Source organism: Triturus cristatus, chromosome 10 (assembly GCF_964204655.1).
Source record: "Triturus cristatus chromosome 10, aTriCri1.1, whole genome shotgun sequence".
In the NCBI taxonomy this organism is placed as follows: domain Eukaryota; kingdom Metazoa; phylum Chordata; class Amphibia; order Caudata; family Salamandridae; genus Triturus; species Triturus cristatus.
The window spans coordinates 642,314,047-642,336,713 of NC_140593.1; the positions used below are offsets into that span (position 1 = coordinate 642,314,047).

Here is a 22,667-nt window from a genome sequence, read left to right on the forward strand (position 1 = left end):
TCAGCGTCCCGCACAGAGTCGTCGGAGAGTGTCACTACCAACTGTGTATCATCTGCATATGATACTACTGTAAGCCCACTGCTTCTGGCCACCGCTGCCAATGGTTGAACATACAGGTTGAAAAGTGTAGGGCTGAGAGCTGAGCCCTGTGGCACACCTTGATTAATAGAATGGACCATAGAGGTGAAAGGGGGGGCGTTACCTGGAAGGTCCTATCAGAAAGGAAAGAGTTGAACCAATCCAGTGCAAGGCCCATAATTCCTGCTTCCTTCAGCCTTTGCAGCAGGATCTGGTGAGAGACAGTGTCAAATGCGGCACTGAGATCCAGAAGGATCAGTGCCGAAGTGTGACCCACAACCAGTGCTACCCTCAGATGTTCTGTCACAGCTAAAATAGCAGACTTCATGCTGTGGCTAGGACGGAAGCCATTCTGAGAGTAGTCCAATATGTTATTCTCTTCTAAAAAACCTGTCATGATGGAATTTATATAGGCCTCAGAGATCTTAGAGGCCCACGGCATGAGAGAGATAGGGCGAAAATTCTCAGGTTTAGTTGTGTTGAGGGTAGGTTTTTATAACAAGGGAATAACCCTTGCTTGCTTCCAGGTCCTAGGAACGGTTGCTGTAGAAAGGGACATATCAATCACCTGACCCAAAGGTGTAAGAAGCGCAGGTAGCAATTTCATAAATTGATCGGGCTTCATAGGGTCAGCAGGAGAACCAGATTTAACTTTGCTGCATATAGAGCGCACCTAGTGGCCACAGTGGGGGGGGCAGTCTGGTATTCCGAGGGACTGCCCCCCCCCCCACTGTGGCCACTAGGTGTGGTCAAGCGCTGTTCGCCGCCCTCAGTGCGAGGGGTCAAAGCTGGGGATAAGTTTGAAGCATCAGGGTAGGTGATCTCAGGAGGATGAGAAATTAGGATGGAAGGTTGTAATATGGAGCCTGGTGATGGATTTTGGTGTGTAAGTCAATCATTTATATCAATAAGTGAACCAGAGCTCTGCTGCTGTACCAGGCTGTGGGTAGTTGCAACAATGGGCACATTAATGGGCGATATTTCATCTGTACCCCCGCAAAAGTTGAAGGATTACACCTAGCTTCCAGTGCGATTAAGTCATGGGCGAAGTTTGCATTACCAATGAGTAGCTCTACACAGTCTGTCTGGGAATTAACTCCATTTATCCTTTTGGCCTCATAAATGTCCTCTCTGATTATTGAGCAACAACCCCTCACATGGCGGATCCAGTGTATACATTTGTTGATAAGGGATTCTTTATTTTCATGACTCATAGGTGACAACAGTCCGGGAACGTTGGTCCGGAAAATGCTCTTGGGGGGCCCTTGCGGTGTGACTCGCCTACCATGTAGAACGCGACGGAAACGATCACCGATGAGGAGATGGATTAGAGGGCCGCTAGTTGGTAACAGGCCTGGTGTACGACTATGGACAGCTTTCGCATAGGAGTTGGAACAGACGGGTTATCGTGAGTAGTGGCGTGGGTCAATGATTTTACAGGGGGCTGTTTAAATGATTGAACTTCAGTATCACCTTTGTTTATTAGCAACTTGATTTGCTCCGTTAGCTCTTGAACTGCCTTTTTCAGAAGGTCAACCATTGGACCACAGATCAACTATAATCTTCAGGGTATCCTAACCCCTCAGGACCTGGTCAGCAGTGGTAACCTCACATAAGGGCCGTGCTGGAGTGCCTGGAGGCCATTGGTCGACTCTCAATTCCTGCCTCCCCTCTTCAAAGCTACAAGACTCACGTACCCCCCACCCCACTACTACCGAGGGCTCATACATAAGCTGGAGTGGAAGAAACCTATTGAAAAGAGTAAGATCAGAAGCTAGACTCGTGACGGCTGAAGCGTTGTCTAAAACCTTAACAGGACGTTTGGAATTTATCACCTTGTCTACCTCATCAGCAACAGTGTTTGAGATGAGAGACACTAATGTATGGTTGGGAGAATAGTTTCTTGCAGTGCGTGTATTAGGCTTTCTAAATATTGATGAAATGCGTTTAGGCTGACAAGACTTTGCGCAGCTAGAGTGTTTAAGTGAGCAAGGGGAACAAGGAGACTTGTTCTTCCTTTAATTGTCATCTTGAACTAGCGGTTCCCTTCATTTCGGATCAGATTCGATCTACCCCTCCTCTATTATGGCACTCTATATGGGGAAGGGACTGGTTGAAGCTCACACAAGAAATCTTACGTGACTTTTTAAAACTTGATGGGCTATCGAAAGTAGGCCTGGGCTAAAATTTCGTTCCGTTCGCGGAAATTGCGATAATTTGACATTTTCGCATTCCGCGGAAAGCGCTAAAATGTCAAAATTTCCACATTCCGCAGCTTAGTGATAATTTGGTTCTTGCTCGCGCTGTAAAATAATACATTCTCGCGCGCGCGCGATCGCCTTACCTGAATCCCTGCGTTCGCCAACAAGTTTTCTTGATCCGGTCGCGTTCTCCATGAGATGTTGTATGGTTTTTAGCCATTTGCGCTGTCTCGCAACAGTTCGCGCCCGCAGTGACGTCATGCGTCGCGCGATCACGTCTTTCTTCTCGCGATCATGCACCGCGAGACAACTGAAAACAAGATGGCCGCGCCTGCGAGCAACCACATGGGTAAGTTGGCGAGCCGCAACCATGCAGAAAATCTCGCGAACATGCGGGAAAAAAACTTCCGCATCTTCGTGATATTTCCGCGTGTTTGCGATAATTTGTAACATTTTCGCGATAATTTGCGAAAGTGGATTTCGCAAATTCCGCCCACCCCTAATCGAAAGCAAAGTGCCTCCAATTTGTTGGGAATAGCTTTCATTGCATTGGTAAAGAAAATGTATTTGATGATCCAACCTCATGTAATAACATTTCAAGGTGGAACCTAAAAGGTCTATTATTACAAAAATTAAGGAGTGAGCGCTGGGAGTCTATGTATAGCAAGCCTAGTGTTAAATTATATTTATCAACACCTAGAATCGAATCAAATGTTGTATCATATTTAATTTTTGTAACTCGTCCTTAGCATAGATTTCTGTTAGCAAGGTTCCAGCTGAATTATATCCTCATCATGGTGGGTTATCCATCTAAAACATACTCTTTGGATGCCCTAACGGCTTGCCCATGCGACTCTTGCTCTCCCCAAACAGATCTCCACCTCTTGTTTTTCTTTAGTCTGTATGATGAGGAATGGAGGACTTGTATTGTCACTTTAATGCACAGACTCAAATTTAGACAATGTCGCCCGGCCTTGTACTTTCTAAAATCATTACCTGATCCTTTTACTTGTTGCTGCCTGGCATCATTCTTTCAGTCTGCTTTAAAAAAGATAAAGCAAGACCCGTGATGTTGGGAAATATAATAATAGTTTTTAGCATGTTTTAACCTCTTGTCTTAAAATGCATATTGTGTTTGTAATTTTATGAATGGGATTTTTTAGCACTGTTGTATATTGTTTACTTTTCGTGCCATTTTTATACTGGCGAAATAAAGTAAAATGACTGACTGACTTCCCGACTTGTCCAAGGACATGGTGAGGGCGTTTTAAAGTTGCACCGGGGCAGCGTTGTCATAGGGTGAGTGGGGTTTAGATAATACTGCATCACCTTGCCCAAGGGTGAGGGGGAGAAAGAAACATGTAAATCATTACTCCCCACTCATTCACTGCCCAAATGAATAGGAGCTCTTCAGTTACTTCACACTCTCATCACTCGAAGCAAAGGGGGTGGAACATGCCCCCTTGATCAATCAAGTGCAAGGGAGATTAAAATGCCATATTCCGTCTTAACCTCGAAAATGTCATGATTTTCAGTTTTTGCGGGAAAGCCACCTTAACTCACTTTCAACTTTAGCTTTGGTTAGAGAAGTGTTTTTACAAATCTTTTTAACTCACTCAGACAAAACTGCACAAATCGTTCAGTGCTAAAGTTTCTTTGTATATCACGAGTAAAATGTAGATGCCTTTTCTCTTGGCATCATGTTCTTCAAAAATAGCTAACATGCTAAAATTAATGTTCATTGCTTTGCATGATATAAAAGTTCTACTAATTAGGAAATTCGTTTCTTTGTTTTCTACTCAGTAGTTTCTACAGGTTAGAAATGATATCAGATTAAATCAACATTCACAATTGGAGGCTCATAACCAGTTCCAAGAATTCAGAGAGAAACCATTGGTAGCTGGACAAATCACTGCATTTTATTAAGAGACATTCAATGTGTTCGACTCCTGTGATTTACATTTTGTGCCATGGCCTCTCATCCACCAATGATACAGAGAAGACGATCAAGTACCACTGATTCCCGCCATCTTCAGCACTGTTTCAATAACAATTTGCCAGTAATCTGACCTAGAATCTGTGCTATTGTATTTATGTAGGAATACATGTAGTTCATAATTTTGCTAACAACTTCACCTTCTTGTTTTTTGAATACAGTTTGATGAGAAAAGTGCATCATTTCCAGTGAATGAAGATTTGGGATTGGACAAGGAAGAGTTTGCAAGGTTTATCATTGTGAACAGCCTCCATCGCGTCACTGAATATAATACCCAGGTATGGCCTGAGAGTTTACCCCTTTTGTGGGCTAGGACCTGAGAATTGCGGCTAACATGGAAAATAATGTCGTCTCTTATGGCAGTCGAAGGGTTTTCCTCCCCAGTCTTGTTGACTTATTTGTATTATTGTTAATTAAAATAAAACTGCTAAATGATAGCTATAGCTCAGTGAACACAAACCTAAAAAACGCCCTAAAATTTGCCACCTATGATATGCACACCACAACTGACGCCGCGCACCATGTTTTGCTCATGGTAGACTGGTTACTTTTTCACATTCCAACGACAAAGCTATGTACTCCACATATCAGTCAGGGTGAGTTATCATTTCTCTTTTTCGGATTTGTGTTTGGTAAATCATAAATAAGGCTCACACTTTTACGATTTAATTGATTTTTACAGATAATACAATGTGTTTTATGTCTGTATGTATTTTTAAAAACAGAAACATTCTGAAAATGCTGGTTCGTGTGAGAGACTCCACTTTACTGTCTTTCATGAATTTCAAGCAACAGCTGAGCAGATAGACAGCACAGGGAGTTAAAAAGCATTTTGAGCAAGGCAATTGATAATCGTCAACGGGCAGACATAGATAACTGGAGTAGGCGTAGCCTGACACCAATGGAGTAAGCAGCGACTGGGCAAACACCGCTAGCACCATCCTGTTGATTCTATTGCTGCAATCGCCCCCAGGCTGCTACAAAACAACTCTGCCCTGCTGAACTGCACTGCCAAAGGGGTGCTATAACACTACCACCGGGCGTTTCCCTGGTAGGCCACTAGGGTGGGAGCTGGTTTTGGGGCCCTGGGGGTCGTTTTTGTTACTTTCTAAAAGGGGGGGTTTATTATTTATCTGCCAGGTTGTTTCAGGGCGCTCTCTTTATAATACGTTAATACGTATAGTATTTACTAGGTATATATCAAAAACGGTGCTACAGGAGAGGGATAAAACCCCTAAACCCTCTAGTAGTGGGCCACGGCCCACTGTACAAACAAATCAAAACTGTGCACCCGTTAATATCCGTGTAACATGCTTCATAGCATTTAGTTTCAAACAAATCAATTCAATTAAACAACGAATAACAATGAAGGACCACAATGTTCTAATTTCTGTTTTATCCTTCTGTATTATGATGAATTTGGATTTACAGCCAGCCAACACGTGTTTCGTCACGGGGCACAGTCTCCCCTGACTTCTTCAGGGCTTTACTTTGTAAATCAGACACATCGGAACTACACGCGGGGAGAGACAGGCTGTGACTCATGGATGTACTCGTCATGAGATTGACATCGGCTCTACCCCAACTGACTTACTAGGTCAGCACAAACTTCCTCTTACACTGCTCTACACCGATTACTTCTGGACCGATCGTGTTTTCTTAGGACCCGCTGGGTCGGAATTACAACCAGGTTTAAGGTCTGATGTGTCTGATTTACAAAGTAAAGCCCTGAAGAAGTCAGGGGAGACTGTGCCCCGTGACGAAACACGTGTTGGCTGGCTGTAAATCCAAATTCATCATAATACAGAAGGATAAAACAGAAATCAGAACATTGTGGTCCTTCATTGTTATTCGTTGTTTAATTGAATTGATTTGTTTGAAACTAAATGCTATGAAGCATGTTACACGGATGTTAACGTGTGCACAGTTTTGATTTGGCCATTTTTGCTACAGGGGGTCGGCAATATCGGCCCCCGTAACAAAATCGGCTGAAACCGGCCCTCACAAACTGTCTGCTGCACTCCCCCTCACCGCAGGGTTGGCAGCTGAGTAGTTTGCCAGGGCCGGTTTCTTATCCCAGTCCGGCACTGGTGTCCGTGCTGTTTGATTGCCGGGGACACAGTGACGGCGAGGGAGATCTAAATGGAGGCCACTGGCAACGGGCAGAGGGACGGCACCAACTATTCTGTCCCCGGACCGAGAAACAGGTGGTGATGTACGGGCGGAGCCAGAGGCACAACTAGAGCCAAATTTCGGGGGGGGGGGGTGAGAAAAAATGTCAGGGGGCGGCTGATTCTTCAAGCAAAAGGCAGAGTGGAGCTGCAGCAGGGGCTCTAAGAAGGGGTGAAAAACATCAAAGCCTCATTAACAAGAAAAAGGTATTTTAAAGACCTGTGAAGTACTCGGGTGCGGCTGTGTGTGTGCCCGGGAAGCTGTCTCATCCCGGGCTGCCACACACAACGGGGGGACAACGTGGAGACAGACGGCTGTGGAGCAGAGATGTAAGCCTCCTGTGCACGAAGCACCAGGGTTTTAATGCGGGCCACAAGGGTTGCCCTGAGGCACGGCAAGCTCCCTGTGGAGGTGCCTTGCCCTCCCTCCCGCAGCGAAAACAGATGGGGTCTGTCAGGCCTGCGAACTGTATAGGAGGAAGACCCAGAGTATGGCGCAGAGCCGCCCGTGGAAAGCTAGCTTGCACTGGCCATTGCAGTGGGCCAACCATCTCATACTTCAGCATGTATAGACTGCAAAGATCTGAAAATGGAATGAACAATGGACGGGGAAGCAGGGGAGAATGGCGGCACCTGATACCAGGAGGACTCAGCGTGGGGCGGGGCGGTTCTAGAGACAGCGTGTTAAGACACTAATATAACACACCAAGGGACTTATTCGATGAGAAGAGTGTGAGTAAGATCAGGGGGAAACTTCACAACTCTCCTCCCCTCCACAGGAGTTGGCTAGCTCTCCCCAGGGGACAGGAGCCGGAACCCCTACCAAGCAGTCATCCCTGTGTCTGGAGCCTGATATATAAATACACCCACCCTCCTGTTGTGCACTAGATCCCAGTGAAAGAAACATGGACATACATTCCAAATGGCAAGACCTGTCTAGCGATGAACAGTCTACTACCACCACGACTGGACCCATGGAAGCACTTGAACTAACAGATGACCCCGATTTAAAAACTATACAGTCTAACATTCCCCTTGACAAATATTGTCAGGGCTACTTCACCTTTCAGTCTCAGAAACACAGAAGTGTTTGCTAGGTAGACCTCATGGAAGCACTTTAATACACAGCTTCGTACAAGGCTGCCCTGTACAATGAGGAGAAAGGGACCCTCGCAGCTTCTTCTACACACATTTAGCGAGCATGGGGTGTGAAAGAGAGGTAGTCTAGTAGCTATAGGCTTCTTTACATGTGTCAACATGCCCCTAAAAAGGCACAGACACACTCATTGAAGTCTCTAGAAAGATGCTGACACTCAGAAGTGTGGCATGACTGGAGTCAGCCTTTCATTTTCGTATAGGCCTGGCATTGCAAACTCTGCCTCTCTAATGAAACTGGTTGAGAAAATTGAGGCTTAAAATATCTTACCAGATGTATTATCCTCTATCAGAGTCTATTTACATCTCTGCAAAGGTACACTGCAAGAATGCCGTAGATAGTGAGGTATGTGGCAAGTTTGAATGTCTGACTGCTACCATGTCGTGGGTATATCTCTACTTTTACATGTAGTCTGACATGTGTGCTGCAGCTGATGATACTAACTTAAAAAGTATACAATGTATCATACGGATGAACACATTTTGTCAGAGCTACTTCAGCATTCAGTCCCAGATGCTCAGGTCTCTTAGCTAGGCATACCTCATAGGCGTACTAAAACACACAGCTTCATACCCGGCTGCCCTGTATAATGAGCAGAAAGTGACCCATGCAGTTTCATCTACACACCTTTAGAAAGCATGCTGTGTCAAACAAAGGTGGTCCAATACCTATAGCCTTCTGTTCATGTGTCATCTTGCCCCTTAAAAGGCACTGACATATTCATTGTGGTCTCTAAAAATATGCTGACACTCAAAAGAGTGGCATGACAGGAGACAGCCTTTCAATTTTGCTTAGGCCTGGCATTGCAAGCTCTGCCCCTGATGAAACAGGTTGAGAAAAATGCGGTTTAAAACATGTTACCAAATGTATTAACCTCTATCTTAGTCCATATAAGTCTCTGCAAAGGTACACTGCAAGAAGGCCATGGATAGTGAGGTGTGTGCTGTAAACTGAAAGCGTACTCTGTCAAGTTTGAATGTTTCACTGCTACCATGTCTTGGGTATGTCTCTAAATGTACGTGTAGTCTGACACGTGTGCTACAGCTGTTGACTCTAACTTAAAAACTATACAGTCTATCATACCCCTACACAAATATTGTCAGAGCTACTTCAGCATTTATTTTTAGAAACACAGATCTCTTAGCTAGGCATACCTCATGGACGCACTTGAACACAAAGCTTTATACCCGGCTTCCCTATATAATGAGCATAAAGTACCCCCATGCAGTTTCTTCTACACACCTTTAGAGAGCATGCTGTGTGAAACTGAGGAAGTCTAGTACCTAAAGGCTTCTGACATGTGTCCTCTTGCCCCTTAAAAGGCACTGACACACTCACTGGGATCTCTAGAAAGATGCTGACACTCAGAAGAGTGGCATGACGGGAGTCAGCTATTCATTTTGGCTTTGGCCTGGCATTGCGAGCTCTGCCCACTAATGAAACTGATAGAGAAAAGTGAGGTTTAAAACATGTTACCAAATGTATTAACCTATATCTGAGTCCATATAAGTCTCTGCAAAGAGACATTGCAAGAAAGCGTACTCTGTCAAGTTTAAATGTCTGACTGCTACCATGTCTCGAGTATGTCTCTGTCTCTACTTGTACGTGTGGTCTGGCACGTGTGCTGCTGCTGATGACCCTCACTTAACACCTATACAGTCTATCGTACTTCTACACAAATCTTGCCAGAGCTACTTCAGCATTCATTCTCAGAAGCACAGATCTCCTAGCTAGGCAGACCTCATGGAAGCAATTAAACACACAGGCGTCATACACGGCTGCTCTGTATAATGAGCAGAAAGTAACCCATGTAGTGTCTTCTACTCACATTTAGAGGGTATTCAGTCAAAATATCGAGTTGGAAATGTCAACTTACACCAATATTGATTTTTAAATACACACAGAAATATCGACAGCAAGAATATCGTGGTCAGGAATATCGACTTTAAGGTAGGAAATATCGAATTAAAAAATATAGAAGTCATTAATATCCTTTTGAAAAAATATAGTTTCTTTAGTAGTTATTAATTTTATTTAAATTACATTTTGCATTTTTTTAGTTCCATGGCAGGTTGGGGGTTTATAGGGGAATAAAGTGGGAAGTAATTTAATTATAATAAATAATGAATATTTTGTATTTATTAATATTCATTTAATTAAGATTTAATCATGATAATTGTGTTTTAAATTTTTTGGGTACTTTTTATGTGTGGGTTGTGGGGTTTATAGGGGATAATGTGAGAACCAATTTATTTTTTATTAAATATTAATTAGTTGTAAATTAATATTAATACATTAATTGTGGGAATAATTTTAGTTGAGGGTTGTGGGGGTTATAGGGGTAAAGGGTGGGAAGTAATTTATTTGTAATTATTTTAAAATTAGTTGTTAATTAATATTAATTAATTAGCAATTAATTATGGTAATTGTGTAATTAATTTTAGGTGTGGGTTGTGGGGTTTATAGGGGTGGACAATTTAATATGGAAATTGTGTAATACATTTTTGTTGCGTGTTTTTTAGGCATAAAGGGTGGGAAATAATACATTTTTAATGAATTCATAATTAGTTGATAATTAATAATAATTAATTGATAATTCATTAGATTAATAGTTTAATTATTTTTTGTGCGTGGGTTTTGGATTTATGGGGTGAAGGGTAGGAACTAAATTAATTTTACTTAATTTATAAATAGTTGTTAAATACTTTTAGTTATTTTATTGATTTTATAAAATTGTGTAATCAATTTTGTTACAGTTTAATTTTAGGTGTGGTGTGTGGGGATTGTAGATATAAAGGGTAGGACGTTATTACAATGTTATGTGTTTTAATTTGTTTTTTAATGAATTCTATTTCTTTAATTGATAATTCATTATTTTAACTATGCAAATATATATTTTTTATTTTTTGATGTGGGTTGTGAGTTGTGTGGTGTCATAGCGTAGGAAGTGAATAGAGTAAATATATGTATAATTCATTTTTCTTTTTTTTTTTTTTTGGTCCTCATCATCCGCCCTTGGTTTAGAAAGAAAAAGGAGAAACATAGCTGCAATCAAGTACCCATTGTAATAAGTCTCGAGAGTGCCCTAATGGATAAGCAGCACATAGAATTCTCCAAGCAGCTTAATCATAGGACCATGGGGGGGAAAAAAATAAATAAATAAATAAACCCCATCGCCCAGTATACCAATTACACCCAGTTCAACTGAAGCCAAAAACTTATTTTTTCAGAGTTGCCAGCTCTTGTTAAATCGACTTTAGATGTTTGTAGCACTGAAGTGCGCCAGTCATACTCAGTAGGTGGGGTCGGGTCCTTCCATTTCCTGCAAATTTCCCTTCGGGCCAATAGTATGCAATAAAAGAGAAGGTTCTTCGCCGGAACTCGGGCTTCAGCTAAAACTCCAAAAATTACAAGAGAAGGAGTTATCAGGACTTCAAAACCCAATGCCGATGAAAGCGATATACTAATCGTCTTCCAATACGGAGACAAAAGGGGGCACTCAAAAAACATATGAATGTCTGATGCAGCAATCAGCCCACATTTACGGCATGCCACTAAGGCTCCATTGGAAAATTTTGAAAGTCTCGGTGGCGAGTAGTAGGCTCTATGTAGGGTAAAAAGATGGTTCCTACGGAGCCAAGCAGGTTTCACTATGTCCCACATGATCTTGAAAGATGAGACCCACAGATTCTCTATATTCTGATCAATAATGGTAGATGCCCACAACAAGTTTGGTAGTTTGAATTCACCATCCAGCTCTTCTAGTAATAGCTCATACCATATCGAAACCTCCTTTCGGGCTGGTGGTTTATCCAGTAACTGCGTCACTAGGTTACTATCTCCTCCTAGCAGACAGCTGTTTCTAACAGAAATCTGTGGGTGTGTCCAACTTGCTATCTGAAGGAACTTAAACCTAGAAAGGCCCGGTCCTATTTTGGATGATAGAGCCTCCCATGGAAGCAGGCCCCATTCCACAAATAAATCACCCCAAACCTCCAAACCCGCTTCCCTCAGAGGCAATGCAAGGCTGTCCATCAACCAATCAGGGCAGCCTGGTGAATGCCACAATGGTGGCCTACTTGTAAAGTACCCAATCTTAAGCAAACATCTAAGTTTACTCCAAGTTTTTGCCATGTCTCGCAGTACCTTCAATTTCACTTTTTTTTTTATTTCGGGTCTCCAAATTTAAACAAAAAGCCCTGCTGGGACACCCCCTCTCCACTAAGTAATGCTGCAAACATACATCCACTAGCTGAGTTTGAGGGCATTTTTAGCAGCATCCTAGCATGGGAAAGTTGAAATGCCAATGCATATAATTGAAAATCAGGTGCCACCGCCTAAGTTTTTTTCCAGGCAATCCTGGGTGTATGATCATTCCAAATAAAAGAGCTAATATGACTCTGAAATTTAGTAATCAGAGAAGGTAAAATAAAAGAGGAATAGTATTAAACAAGAAGGATATTTTTGGCAAGATGGACATTTTTATTAAATTTGCTCTGCCCAAAATTGACAAGGGGAGAGAAGACCAAGATCTCATAAGTCTTCTACATTCTTTAGCAACAATAGTGAAGTTTAAAGCTGCAATATCATTTATATCTTTGACGATATTAATCCCTAAATACCTTAAACTTGAACTCAATTGTACCCCGGCCATGGGTACAGGATCATTCCAAACCATAATATCAGTTTTGGAAGCATTAATCTTGTATCCCGATATTTTCCCAAAATCAAGTGCCAGAGCGATCACATTGGGGAATGCCGTACTTGATTCCGAGGAGAAGACAAGGATATCATCCGCGTACAAGGCTACCCTCTTCTCCCACCCCTCATAAATGAAGGATTTGATATTACTCTCCTCCCTCAGCCGTTGAGCGAAAGGTTCAATATATAGGTCGAATAAGAGGGGGGACAGAGGGCAGCCTTGACGCGTTCCACGCGATATGTCAAACGGATGAGACAGCTCTCCGTTTATCAACAAAGAAGCAGAAGGGTTTTGGTATAGGAGTTTCACAGTTCTCCGGAATCTCTCCCCGATGTTGAACCTACTCAAGACCCCCGACAGGTATGCCCAGTTCACCCTGTCGAAGGCCTTGGTTGCATCTAATGTAAGAATAGCTAATGGGAGAGACTCTGTCGTAGCCATATCAATGGCTGCTATGAGATCGTATGTCAACTCATATAGTTGTCGGCCTCTCACAAAACCCTTCTGGTCTAGATGCAAGACCCCAGTTATTACTGCTCCCAACCTATCTGCCAGGACTGACGTAAATATTTTATAGTCAGAATTTAAGATGGAAATCGGTCTATATGAACCGCAGTTGGAAGCTGGCTTTCCTAGTTTCAATATAAGGGTTATGGAGGCTCTATTCCAAGAAGATGGAGGAGGTAAACCTTCCCGGAAAATCTGATTAAACAGAACTGTGAGATATGGGAGGATTTTTGACTCCAAGGTCATGTAGATTTCGGATGGCAAGCCATCCGGACCCGATGCCTTACCCTTTTTGCATTTTAAAATTGCCCTCCTAACCTCTTCCTGTGTAATCTCACGGTCGAGGGAGGCACTCTGTTCAGGGGTCAATTCTGGAAGAGATACATCCTTCAACCAATCCTCCACTTGCGCTTCCTCAATATTCTTGTCTTCGTGATATATATTACAAAAGAAGTCCCGAAATACTCGTTTAATATCATCATCAGAAGAATATACTACCCCCCGAACTAACTGCATCTATGTTGTTTCTAACCTGATCGGTTTTTGCTTTCCTAGCTAATAGCTTCCCTGCTCCCTCTCCGTATTGAAAGTGAGCTAATTTACTTGCTTCCCATCTCTCAATCATCCGTGAATTCAAAACAGAATCCAATTCCCCTCTCAAGACAAGTAACGTATTCTGCCGCTCCTGTAAGATGTTAGCAGGGACGTCTGGAAATAGCTCTATTTCTGCCTGTATTTTAGCCATCTCAGTTTCCAAAGAAGTTACTAACTCTCTATAACTCCTTTTTTTATATGTGGCCTTGTTAGTTATCATGCCCCTTAAGAATGCTTTAAGAGCATCCCAAACCCACTCAGGGGAGGCTGAGCCAATATTGTTGTCCATAAAATTCTGGACTTTAAAGTGGAGAGAGTCAATAACCTCTGACGATAAGAGCAGAGAACGGTCAAAAGACCAACTTCTTATAGGGCTTTTAAAAAAGCCCCCTAATTCTAAATAGACTGCCGCATGATCCGAAAGGTGAAATGGAAGGTATAATATGCATTGTGTCGAGCTAACCAGTTTTTGACTGATCAGGATATAATCAATTCTCGACTGATGATGATAATTATAGTTGCGGAATTAAATTGCTCTTTGTTGCCCAAACTTCACTCTCCATATATCTATGTATCCCAACTGTTGCATATTATCGAGCAGAAAAGACCTGGTTCTAGTTAAAGCTACAGCTCTACGAGACAGAGATTTATCCAATAAAGGGTCTAAAACTACATTAAAGTCTCCTGCTATAATAGTAGGCTCTGGGAACAGAAGCAGGTGGGAGAAGATAGTTTTTAAAACTGAAGGGTCATCACAATTAGGGCCGTAGTATCCTACTATAGTAATAGGAGATCCAGCTACAATTACTGATACGATGACCCATCTACCACCTGGATCCACTATCTTAGAAACTAATCTAGCTTTAACGGATTTCTTAAAAAATATTGCTACACCCCTAATATGTGATGTTTGCGAGGTCGATACCCAAAGGTCAATCCATCTGTTCTTTTTAACTACTAAGCGCAGCTCGCTTTCCATCAAATGTGTCTCCTGGAGTATAATTACCTGCGCATCAGAATCACGTACATATTGCATAATCTTATCCTTCCTTGGACTAGTGCGCAGGCCATTAATATTCCACGAGATAAATTTCAAATTACTCATAATAAAGAAGTCCTCCCCTCGTCAACAATGCCATCCTCATACTAAACAGAACCCAATAACTACTCCTACTCTTCATACCTACACTTCTACTACTGTAACTACTGCTGTAACTATTAAAATAACTACCCTCCAAAAAATAAACTAAAGTAAAGGCGAAAATTAGGAATTTTTTTGATTTTACCCACAGCAACCCCCCCCGTGCCCTACATCACCCCCCCCCCTCCCATGGAAAACCCGTACCCTTACCCTACCTATCTGGAAAATCCAGAAGGCAGTGCACCCCCTTGCTTGCTCCCGTCCTTAATCAAATAAATCTGATTTTTTTTCCCAGAAAATTATGTACCAATACATTTGTTTGCTACGACCTATCTTTTCTCAAATTAGTCTTTTTTTATATAATAATTTCTAAATATAAATATTTGTTTGAAATTATTATTTTTATTTTATTAAATATATTATTTGTAGGTATTTGTGATATGTATTTAACATTATAATATGTTTTTTTATTTTTAATATTAAATATATTTGAATTCTTAACATATTTATATAGATTTTTGTATTTGCTTTTCAACTTTTTTTATTTATTTTGTTGATATTTTGTTTGTTTTTAATTTTGAACTTACTGAAGTGAGAATACTAAATTTTACCTCTCTGCAAACCAACACTTTCCCTATTGATGCACTGACTGAAGTAGGAATAGTAATTTTTACCTTCCGCTATCCAAAACTTTCCGTACTGTTGCACTGACTGGAGTGGGAATAGTAATTTTACCCCTCCGCTATCAAATACTTTTGCTAATGGTGCACTCACTGGCATGGGAATAGTAATTTATACCCCTGCGCTATCCAACACTTTCCCTACTGTTGCACTCATTGGAGTGGCAATAGTAATTACTATCCTTCGCTATCCAGCACTTTCCCTACTGTTGCACTCATTTGAGTGGAAATTGTAATTTTTACCCCTCGGCTATTCAACACTTTCCCTACTGTTGCACCGACTGGAGTGGGAAATTTAAGTTTCATAAATATATTTAAAAAGTTATTTTGTATAACTATATAGTATGAGATCAATATTTTTTTCTCAATATGTTGGTACATACCATTATAAATATAGGATGTTGATATATTTGACATCGACATTCATAACTCGATATTGTGGTATGGTGATATTTTAGGTGTCGATGTTCTGTCAGTGAACTTCTTTAGAGAGCATGCGGTGTGAAGCCGAGGTAGTATAGTACCTATAGGCTTCTGTACATGTGTCATCTTGCCCCTAGAAAGGCACTGACACAATCATTGATGTCTCTAGAAAGATGCTGATACTCATAAGTGTGGCATTGCTGGAGTCAGCCTTTTGTTTTGGCTTATGCCTGGCATTGAGAGCGCTGCTTCTCTAATGAAACTGGTAGAGAAGTGTTAGGTTTAAAACATGTTGCCAGATGTATTAGCCTCTATCTGTGTCCATATACGTCTCTGCAAAGCTACACTGCAAAAAGGCCGTAGGTAGTGAAGTTTGTGCTTTAAACTGAAAGCCCACTCTGTCAAGTTTGAATGTCTGACTGATACCATGCCTGGAGTATGTCTCTACTTGTATGTATAGTGTGCGACATGTCTGCAGCTGATGACCCTAACTTAAAAGCTATTCAGTCTATCATACCCCTGCATAAATCTTGTGAGAGCTACTTGAGCATTCTGTCCCAGATGTACAGATCTCTTAGCTAAGCCGACCTCATGGAAGCACTTGAACACAATGCTTTATAAACCGGCTGCCCTATATAATGAGCAGTAAGTGACCCATTCAGTTTCTTCTACTCACATTTAGAGAGCATGCTGTGCGAAACAGAGGTAGTCTAGTACCCACAGGCCTCTGTACTCTAGAAAGATGCTGACACTCAGAAGAGTGGCATGACAGGAGTCAGCCTTCCATTTTGATTTAGGCTTAGCATTGAGAGCTCTGCCTCTATAATGAAACTGGTAGAGAAAAGAGAGGTTTAAAACATGTTGCCAGATGTATTAACCTATATCTATTGCCCTATCTTGGAACAGCCAATTCTTCATTGATTGGTCTATGCTCCACTCAGGAGGTAACGCAACTGCGCTGCTGGAAAGTAGTATTGAAGATTGGGTACCGCCAAATCACCCGCCCCCGGAGGGAAATAACTCAGCTCCCTACGCATTCGACCACACAAATTGATTTAATGCCTTCTATAGCACGGTGATCATCTCTTTCAGGGGTGTGACCGGTATTGTCAGGAAGAGGTATAGGACCCTCAGCAAGACAGTCATATTAAGGGGAGCGATACACCCGAGCCAAGAGAGGCTGTGGCATTTCCAGTTGTTTGGGTCTTCCCTAATCTGGCGAAGTAGAGTGTTATAGTTTGTGGTAACGGTTTGTTTGATCCTGGGGGTGAGCTGGATTCCTCGATATGAGATCGACGTGTGAGCCCACTGTATCAGTAATTGTTCGTTAAGGTGGGACACCTGATTACAGCATATTGATAGGGTGAGAGCCTGTGATTTTGTTTACATTAATGTCGTAATCCCGATGCTGAGCTGAATGTGGACAGTTCATCTAAGAAGGCCAGGAGGGCAGTGTTAGGGTTGACTAGAGAGACTAGGACATCAGCTTATAGGCTGATTGTGTGTCACCCCCCCCCTCCCCAAGGTGATTCCTGTAATTTCCAGTTGTAGGAGAGTATGATCTGCTTCTTATGGTTACCCCCACTTTTTGCTGATGTTTCACTGTTTTTCAACTTTAGTCTGGCTGGAACCTTGCTATTCAGGGCCCCACATTAGGTACACTCCAGATTGGATTATGTAGTACCCTTATAAGCTGTACCCAGGGCATAGGTACCCCAGAGGCCTACCAGGGGCTGCAGCATGTATTGTGCCGCCCCTGGGAAGCCACTTAAAATGACACAACAGGTCTGCTACGGCAGGTACGGCAGCCTGTGTAAGTTGGTGTATGCACCCCTTACTGAGATATAGGTTACCTATATCTCTCCATATCACTGCACATGTAAACCTATCAGTCAAACCTATCGCAGGCCTTAACAATCCTGAAGGCAGGGTGCTGGGTTTCATGTGAGAGGGTGCCCATGCATGAGCAGAGCCCCTCTGCAGCTTTTGGAACCTTAATTCTGGGGTTGTTTGTGATGCAGCCAAACCATATACTCTTAAGTGCATTATAACGTCGCTGTAAATGCTAACTTTGGAATGGCTGCATGGAAACATGTTGTGTTTGGTGTCAAACACCTTGGAATCATACCCCCACAACAGTAACTGGTGTGGGAGGTATGATTTCACCCTACTAGAGGGAAAAACATGACAGCACCGGTATACCCGGTATTAGCTTAACAGACCCTGGCATCACGAAATGGATGCTGCCAGCCACAGATACGAGTCTGCCCTCCTGTTGCTGTATGAAACTCCAGCAGGGGAGGCCTGGACAATAGGTTTCCTGTCAAAGGGAGGTGTAACCACCTCCCAGACAGGCTTTAGTGTATTGGGGCTGGGTGGGTGCACTCCAAGAGTGCTTTGATGTCTGCACTGGGAGCATATTTGGTGTCTCTGTGCATAGTCCAGCTCAAACCAGTTGCAGGAGCTACCAGCCCCTGCTCTGGTGTGAAACTGGACAAAGGAAATGGGTTTAGCCACCCCTCTTTCCTGACCCTCCCATAGGTGGGTCCCCAGATTTTGTCCCACCCCTTCCTTGGGTATAAAGTAGGAACCCCTGACAAAGCTCTGCTACAGAATCCCAGAACTTCTACTATCTATATGACGTTGGATGACCGAAGAATCTCCCTTGGAGTGAAGGAGTTACTCCCCTGCAAGGCAGGCACCAAAGACGCATCTGTATGGTTTGCATCGACGCTGCTCCCGAAGGACACCGACAATTTTGCAACACAGAAGGTAGGTTTCCAAGCTTCCCCAAGGCCGGTCCGTGCTCTCAGCAACTCTGAGATCCAAAGCCCTCGTGGGGACCGTGCAACCCGAACCCCTGGACACCGTGACCATTTGCAGCCGCATATGCTTCTTGGCAATCTCTGAGGCTGTGCTTTGGGCTACTTGTAGTCCCGACCCCGAGCACAGATTCCACCGAAGATTGCTGGCCTACACTCCTCGAGTGACCCGTGGGCTGGTATCTAGTGATTCCTCTCGAGGTCCATTTGCGATCCCTTGTCTGTCGACATGTGGGTCCCTGAGAAGGGTACTTTAACTTTCAATGGGCTTTCCTGGTTGCTCCAGATATGCCCTGACTCTCCATTGCTTGGGGATTCCACAGGACCTTGCTGGTCCACACTGAAGCCATTTTTCTCTCACCGCGTGGGTTGCTGTTGCCAAGACTTGTTGGTCTCCAATCTGGAAACTGACCCCCCCAGCACTCAACATCCTTCGTGGGATAGCTCGCCTATGGACTGTGGTCATTGTCAATGCCTCCTGGTCCCCGTGGCAGTGGAGTCCAGCTTCATCTCTACGCAACTGAAACACCCGACATCAGTGGGCATTTGTCTATTGTGCCCCTGGTCACTGACAAGTGACCCAGACTCTGTCCCCTCTTCTTTCAGGTTCTTCACATCTTCGATCCAGGCTTGGATCACACCGGACACTTCTCCTTTCCACAGCAGCAGCACTTTGCTGCACATCGCCATTGAAATCAACGACAATTCCCGACACCATTTGACACTTATGCACCCGGCTTCCCTGGGTGAGGTAACAAGAGTACTCCGGTGCTCCCGTGGGTGCTAGCCCTAAAACTTCCTAAGTCCAAAGGGGTTTGGTCCTGACTCATTTCTGAGTGTCCCTAATCTTTAAAAATTTAACCGCAACTTTCCCCATAGAAGCTAACGGGAGCTTGCGGCTGCGTTCACACACTGCACACGGCCCCTGTGGGTCCCCTGTGTCACTACCTTGGGTGGTTCCTTGGGGTCCCAGCGATTCTACAGGCTCTAGGCTTTGTGTCGAGTTAAGTCATGTTTATGTTTATGTTTATGTTTATGCAATTTTTAAAGCGCGCAACTACCCAAGGGTGTCTCGGCGCTCAAGGGACGGAGCTGGTGCTACAGCAAGTAAATCAAGGTGAAAAAAGCCAAGTTTTCAGTTTCTTCCTAAAACTCAGGATGGTAGGAGCAGTTTTGACATGAGTAGGGAGTGTGTTCCACATTTTTGCTGTGGAGACCGTAAAGCATCTGTCACCCCAATTGACCTTCCTGGTTCGTGCCACTTTGAGTAAGTGAGCTGAGGAGGAACGGAGTGTTCTGGAGTGTTCCAGAGGTCGAAAAGCATTTCTGAGGAACTGTAGGCCAACGTTATTAACTGCTTTGTACGCGATGCATAGTGCCTTAAACTTTGTCCGGCTTCTAACTGGGAGCCAGTGTAGATGCCTGATGTATGGAGTAATAGATTTAAACTTCGGAATTCCCAGTAAAATTCGGGCTGAAGCATTTTGGACTAATTGTAGTCTGTTTAGGACCTTTTCCTGGGCATTCATCAAGAGGGCATTGCAGTAATCCGTTTTTGAAAAAACCAAGGAACTGATTAAAGTTTTGCCCGCTGAAGGTGGAAGGTATGGCAGTAACTTTTTGATCATTTTTAAAATGAAGCAGGATGAGGAAACCACAGAGTTGACGTGGTGGACAAACGTCAGTTTGTTGTCAAAAATAACTCCAAGGTTACGAACCCTAGTAACTGGTTGAGGGGGGGCTCCCATCTCCGGTGGCCACCATTGAGGGGACCAGACAGGCTGCAGTTTCCCGAATGTCATCACCTCTGTTTTATCAGAATTTAATTTGAGAGAATTTGATGACATCCAGGAACTGATGGCCCGCATACCCTCTTGAAAATTTGCAGCAACCGCTTGGCCGTCGTTATGTATCGACAACACAAGTTGTGTGTCGTCCGTGTATGTGGTAAGGGCGATTCCGTAGGATTTTATAACCCTCGCTAAGTCCGAAACATAAATGTTAAATAGTGTCGGACTCAGCGATGATCCTTGTGGAACACCACATGGGAGGGTGAAGGAGTGGTAGACGAAATGGCCCATTTTTACTTTTTGCGAACGATCGGCAAGGAAAGCTGTAAGAAGTTGTTTAGCTTTATTTTGAATTCCAATGGCTGCGACACGGTCAATCAAAATTGCATGATTGACCGTGTCGAAAGCTGCAGAAAGATCCAACAGAATTAGTACCGCCGCTCCTCCGGTATCAAGTGTCATCCTAATCTCATCCGCAGCTTTTAGTAGTGCAGTCTCTGTACCATGACCCTGTCGAAACCCAAATTGGGTATCGTCCAGTAGGTTGTTGTTATCAATAAATTTTGATAGTTGAGTGTTCATGATATTTTCAAAAATTTTAGCGGGGAATGGAAGACATGCAATGGGTCGGTAGCTAGCAGGAAGGAGGGGATCAAGGGTGGGCTTTTTAAGTAGAGGTTTGATAATAGCCTTTTTCCAGACAGACGGATAGATGCCCGTCGAAAAACATAGCGTTACAGATGTTTGTCAAGGCAGGAGAAACAGCTTCCGGGATTAAATTGAGGATAGCAGGGGGGCAGGGGTCTAGGGGTGATCCTGATGTGGTACCCAAGACAAGTCGATGGACTTGTTCCTCCATAACAGCTTCAAAAACCGAGAAGCTAGGTGTATGGATATTTGAGGGTGAACTCATGGTGGTAGTGGGAGGAGCATGAGTGAAAGCTGAAAAGATGGCAGTAACTTTGTCTGTGAAAAAATCAGCAAGGGAATCGCAAAGTGATTGGGTTCCTTTGAAGTGAGAGGCAGAAGGGTTGGAGAGGTGGGTAACTACCTGAAACAGTTTTTTTGAAGAATTTTTGGAAAGGTTGATTTGGGAAGTAAAATAGAGCATTTTTTCGGCGGTTATCAGCTCTTTGTATTTGGAGAGGGCGCATTTATACACTGATTTGTCAGTAGGGTTGTAATGACGACGCCAGTGCCTTTCCAAATTTCTGCAGTGTTGTCTCTGCAATCGAAGAGATTCCGTAAACCAGGGAGCCGGGGGGCATTTTCTGTTACGGTTAGAGGTTTTTAGAGGAGCTGCGTTGTGGCAGGCCGTATTTAGACTGTTGAGATAATTAATAGAGGCTAGTGAGGGATCATTGTCAGTAATGATAATATTGTCAGACAGTGAAGCCGCGAGAAGGGAAGGGTTGACATTTTTCCAGTTTCGGTAAGTTATAGGAGAAAAAGAAGTGGATGAGGATGGAGGGGAAGTTAATTTTATAGAGAAAATGACATGGTTCTTATACCACTATTTTAGTATATGGTTTGGCTCGCCCCTAGGGCCTGACGTGTATTTGTGCTATTTTACTGTGATTATTGAAGTGTAACTTATGTGTTTTGACCTCTAGTCTCATAAAGAGACTAGGAGGGTGTGTGTAGTAATAAATACATATTTTTTATATATATACCTGGTGTGGATATCTTTCATTTAGAGACTCAAGAGATTATAGACTGGTAAAATAAGCTGCTTTACATTCCTTCAAGTCTTAGCCTGAAGGCTACTCTCCATAGCTACCACTGGGATAGCTTTCAATAAAGGTTGTCTTTAACCTATAACCAATAAGGGACTGATACAAGGTGCCCACTATAACTAATGGACAGCATATATCAGGCCAACTTCTCACAACTGAAATCCGACCTGGGCTATCTTCACCGTGCAGCCACGGGGGAGCCGGGGGGGTCGGACCTCGAAGGATAAAGAGTACCGATTTGCTCCAGTTGATCGCATATACAGAGTATTTCCTGAAGTTCGTAAAAATATTTAACACACTATGTAGGGACGCATATAGGAATGCCAGATACAGTAGGATATCATCAGCATATAGAGATATGCGGTCATTGTATCCTTCCACCCATTTCAGTCCTCTCACCATTACATCCCCTCTCACCCAGGATGCCAGTGGTTCCAGCATCAGGGAGAAGAGCACGGGGGACTGGGGGCAGCCCTGCCGAGTGCCTCTCTTGAGATGGAATACTCGGGACGTGTGGTTATTCACCCACACCTGCCCCTCCAGATCTGTTTACAGCAGTTTTACCCAGCCCAAAACTTTCGGGCCAAGGCACAGTCATTTCAGTACCTCAAACAGATATGGCCACTCAATAGAATCGAACGCCATTGACGCATCTAGGGAGAGAACCACT

At 43.3% G+C, this 22,667-nt stretch overlaps 1 protein-coding gene across 2 annotated transcripts in view; it reads left to right on the forward strand.

Annotated features, from left to right (window-relative positions):
* The window catches only part of PDIA2 (protein disulfide isomerase family A member 2), a 709,180-nt gene that overhangs the window by 324,875 nt on the left and 361,638 nt on the right, over nt 1-22,667 (forward strand). For both annotated transcript variants that reach the window (XM_085632194.1, XM_085632195.1), the window contains exon 5: nt 4,437-4,553. In XM_085632194.1, coding sequence (XP_085488320.1) covers nt 4,437-4,553 — 117 coding nt within the window. The remainder of the gene's footprint in view (nt 1-4,436; nt 4,554-22,667) is intronic.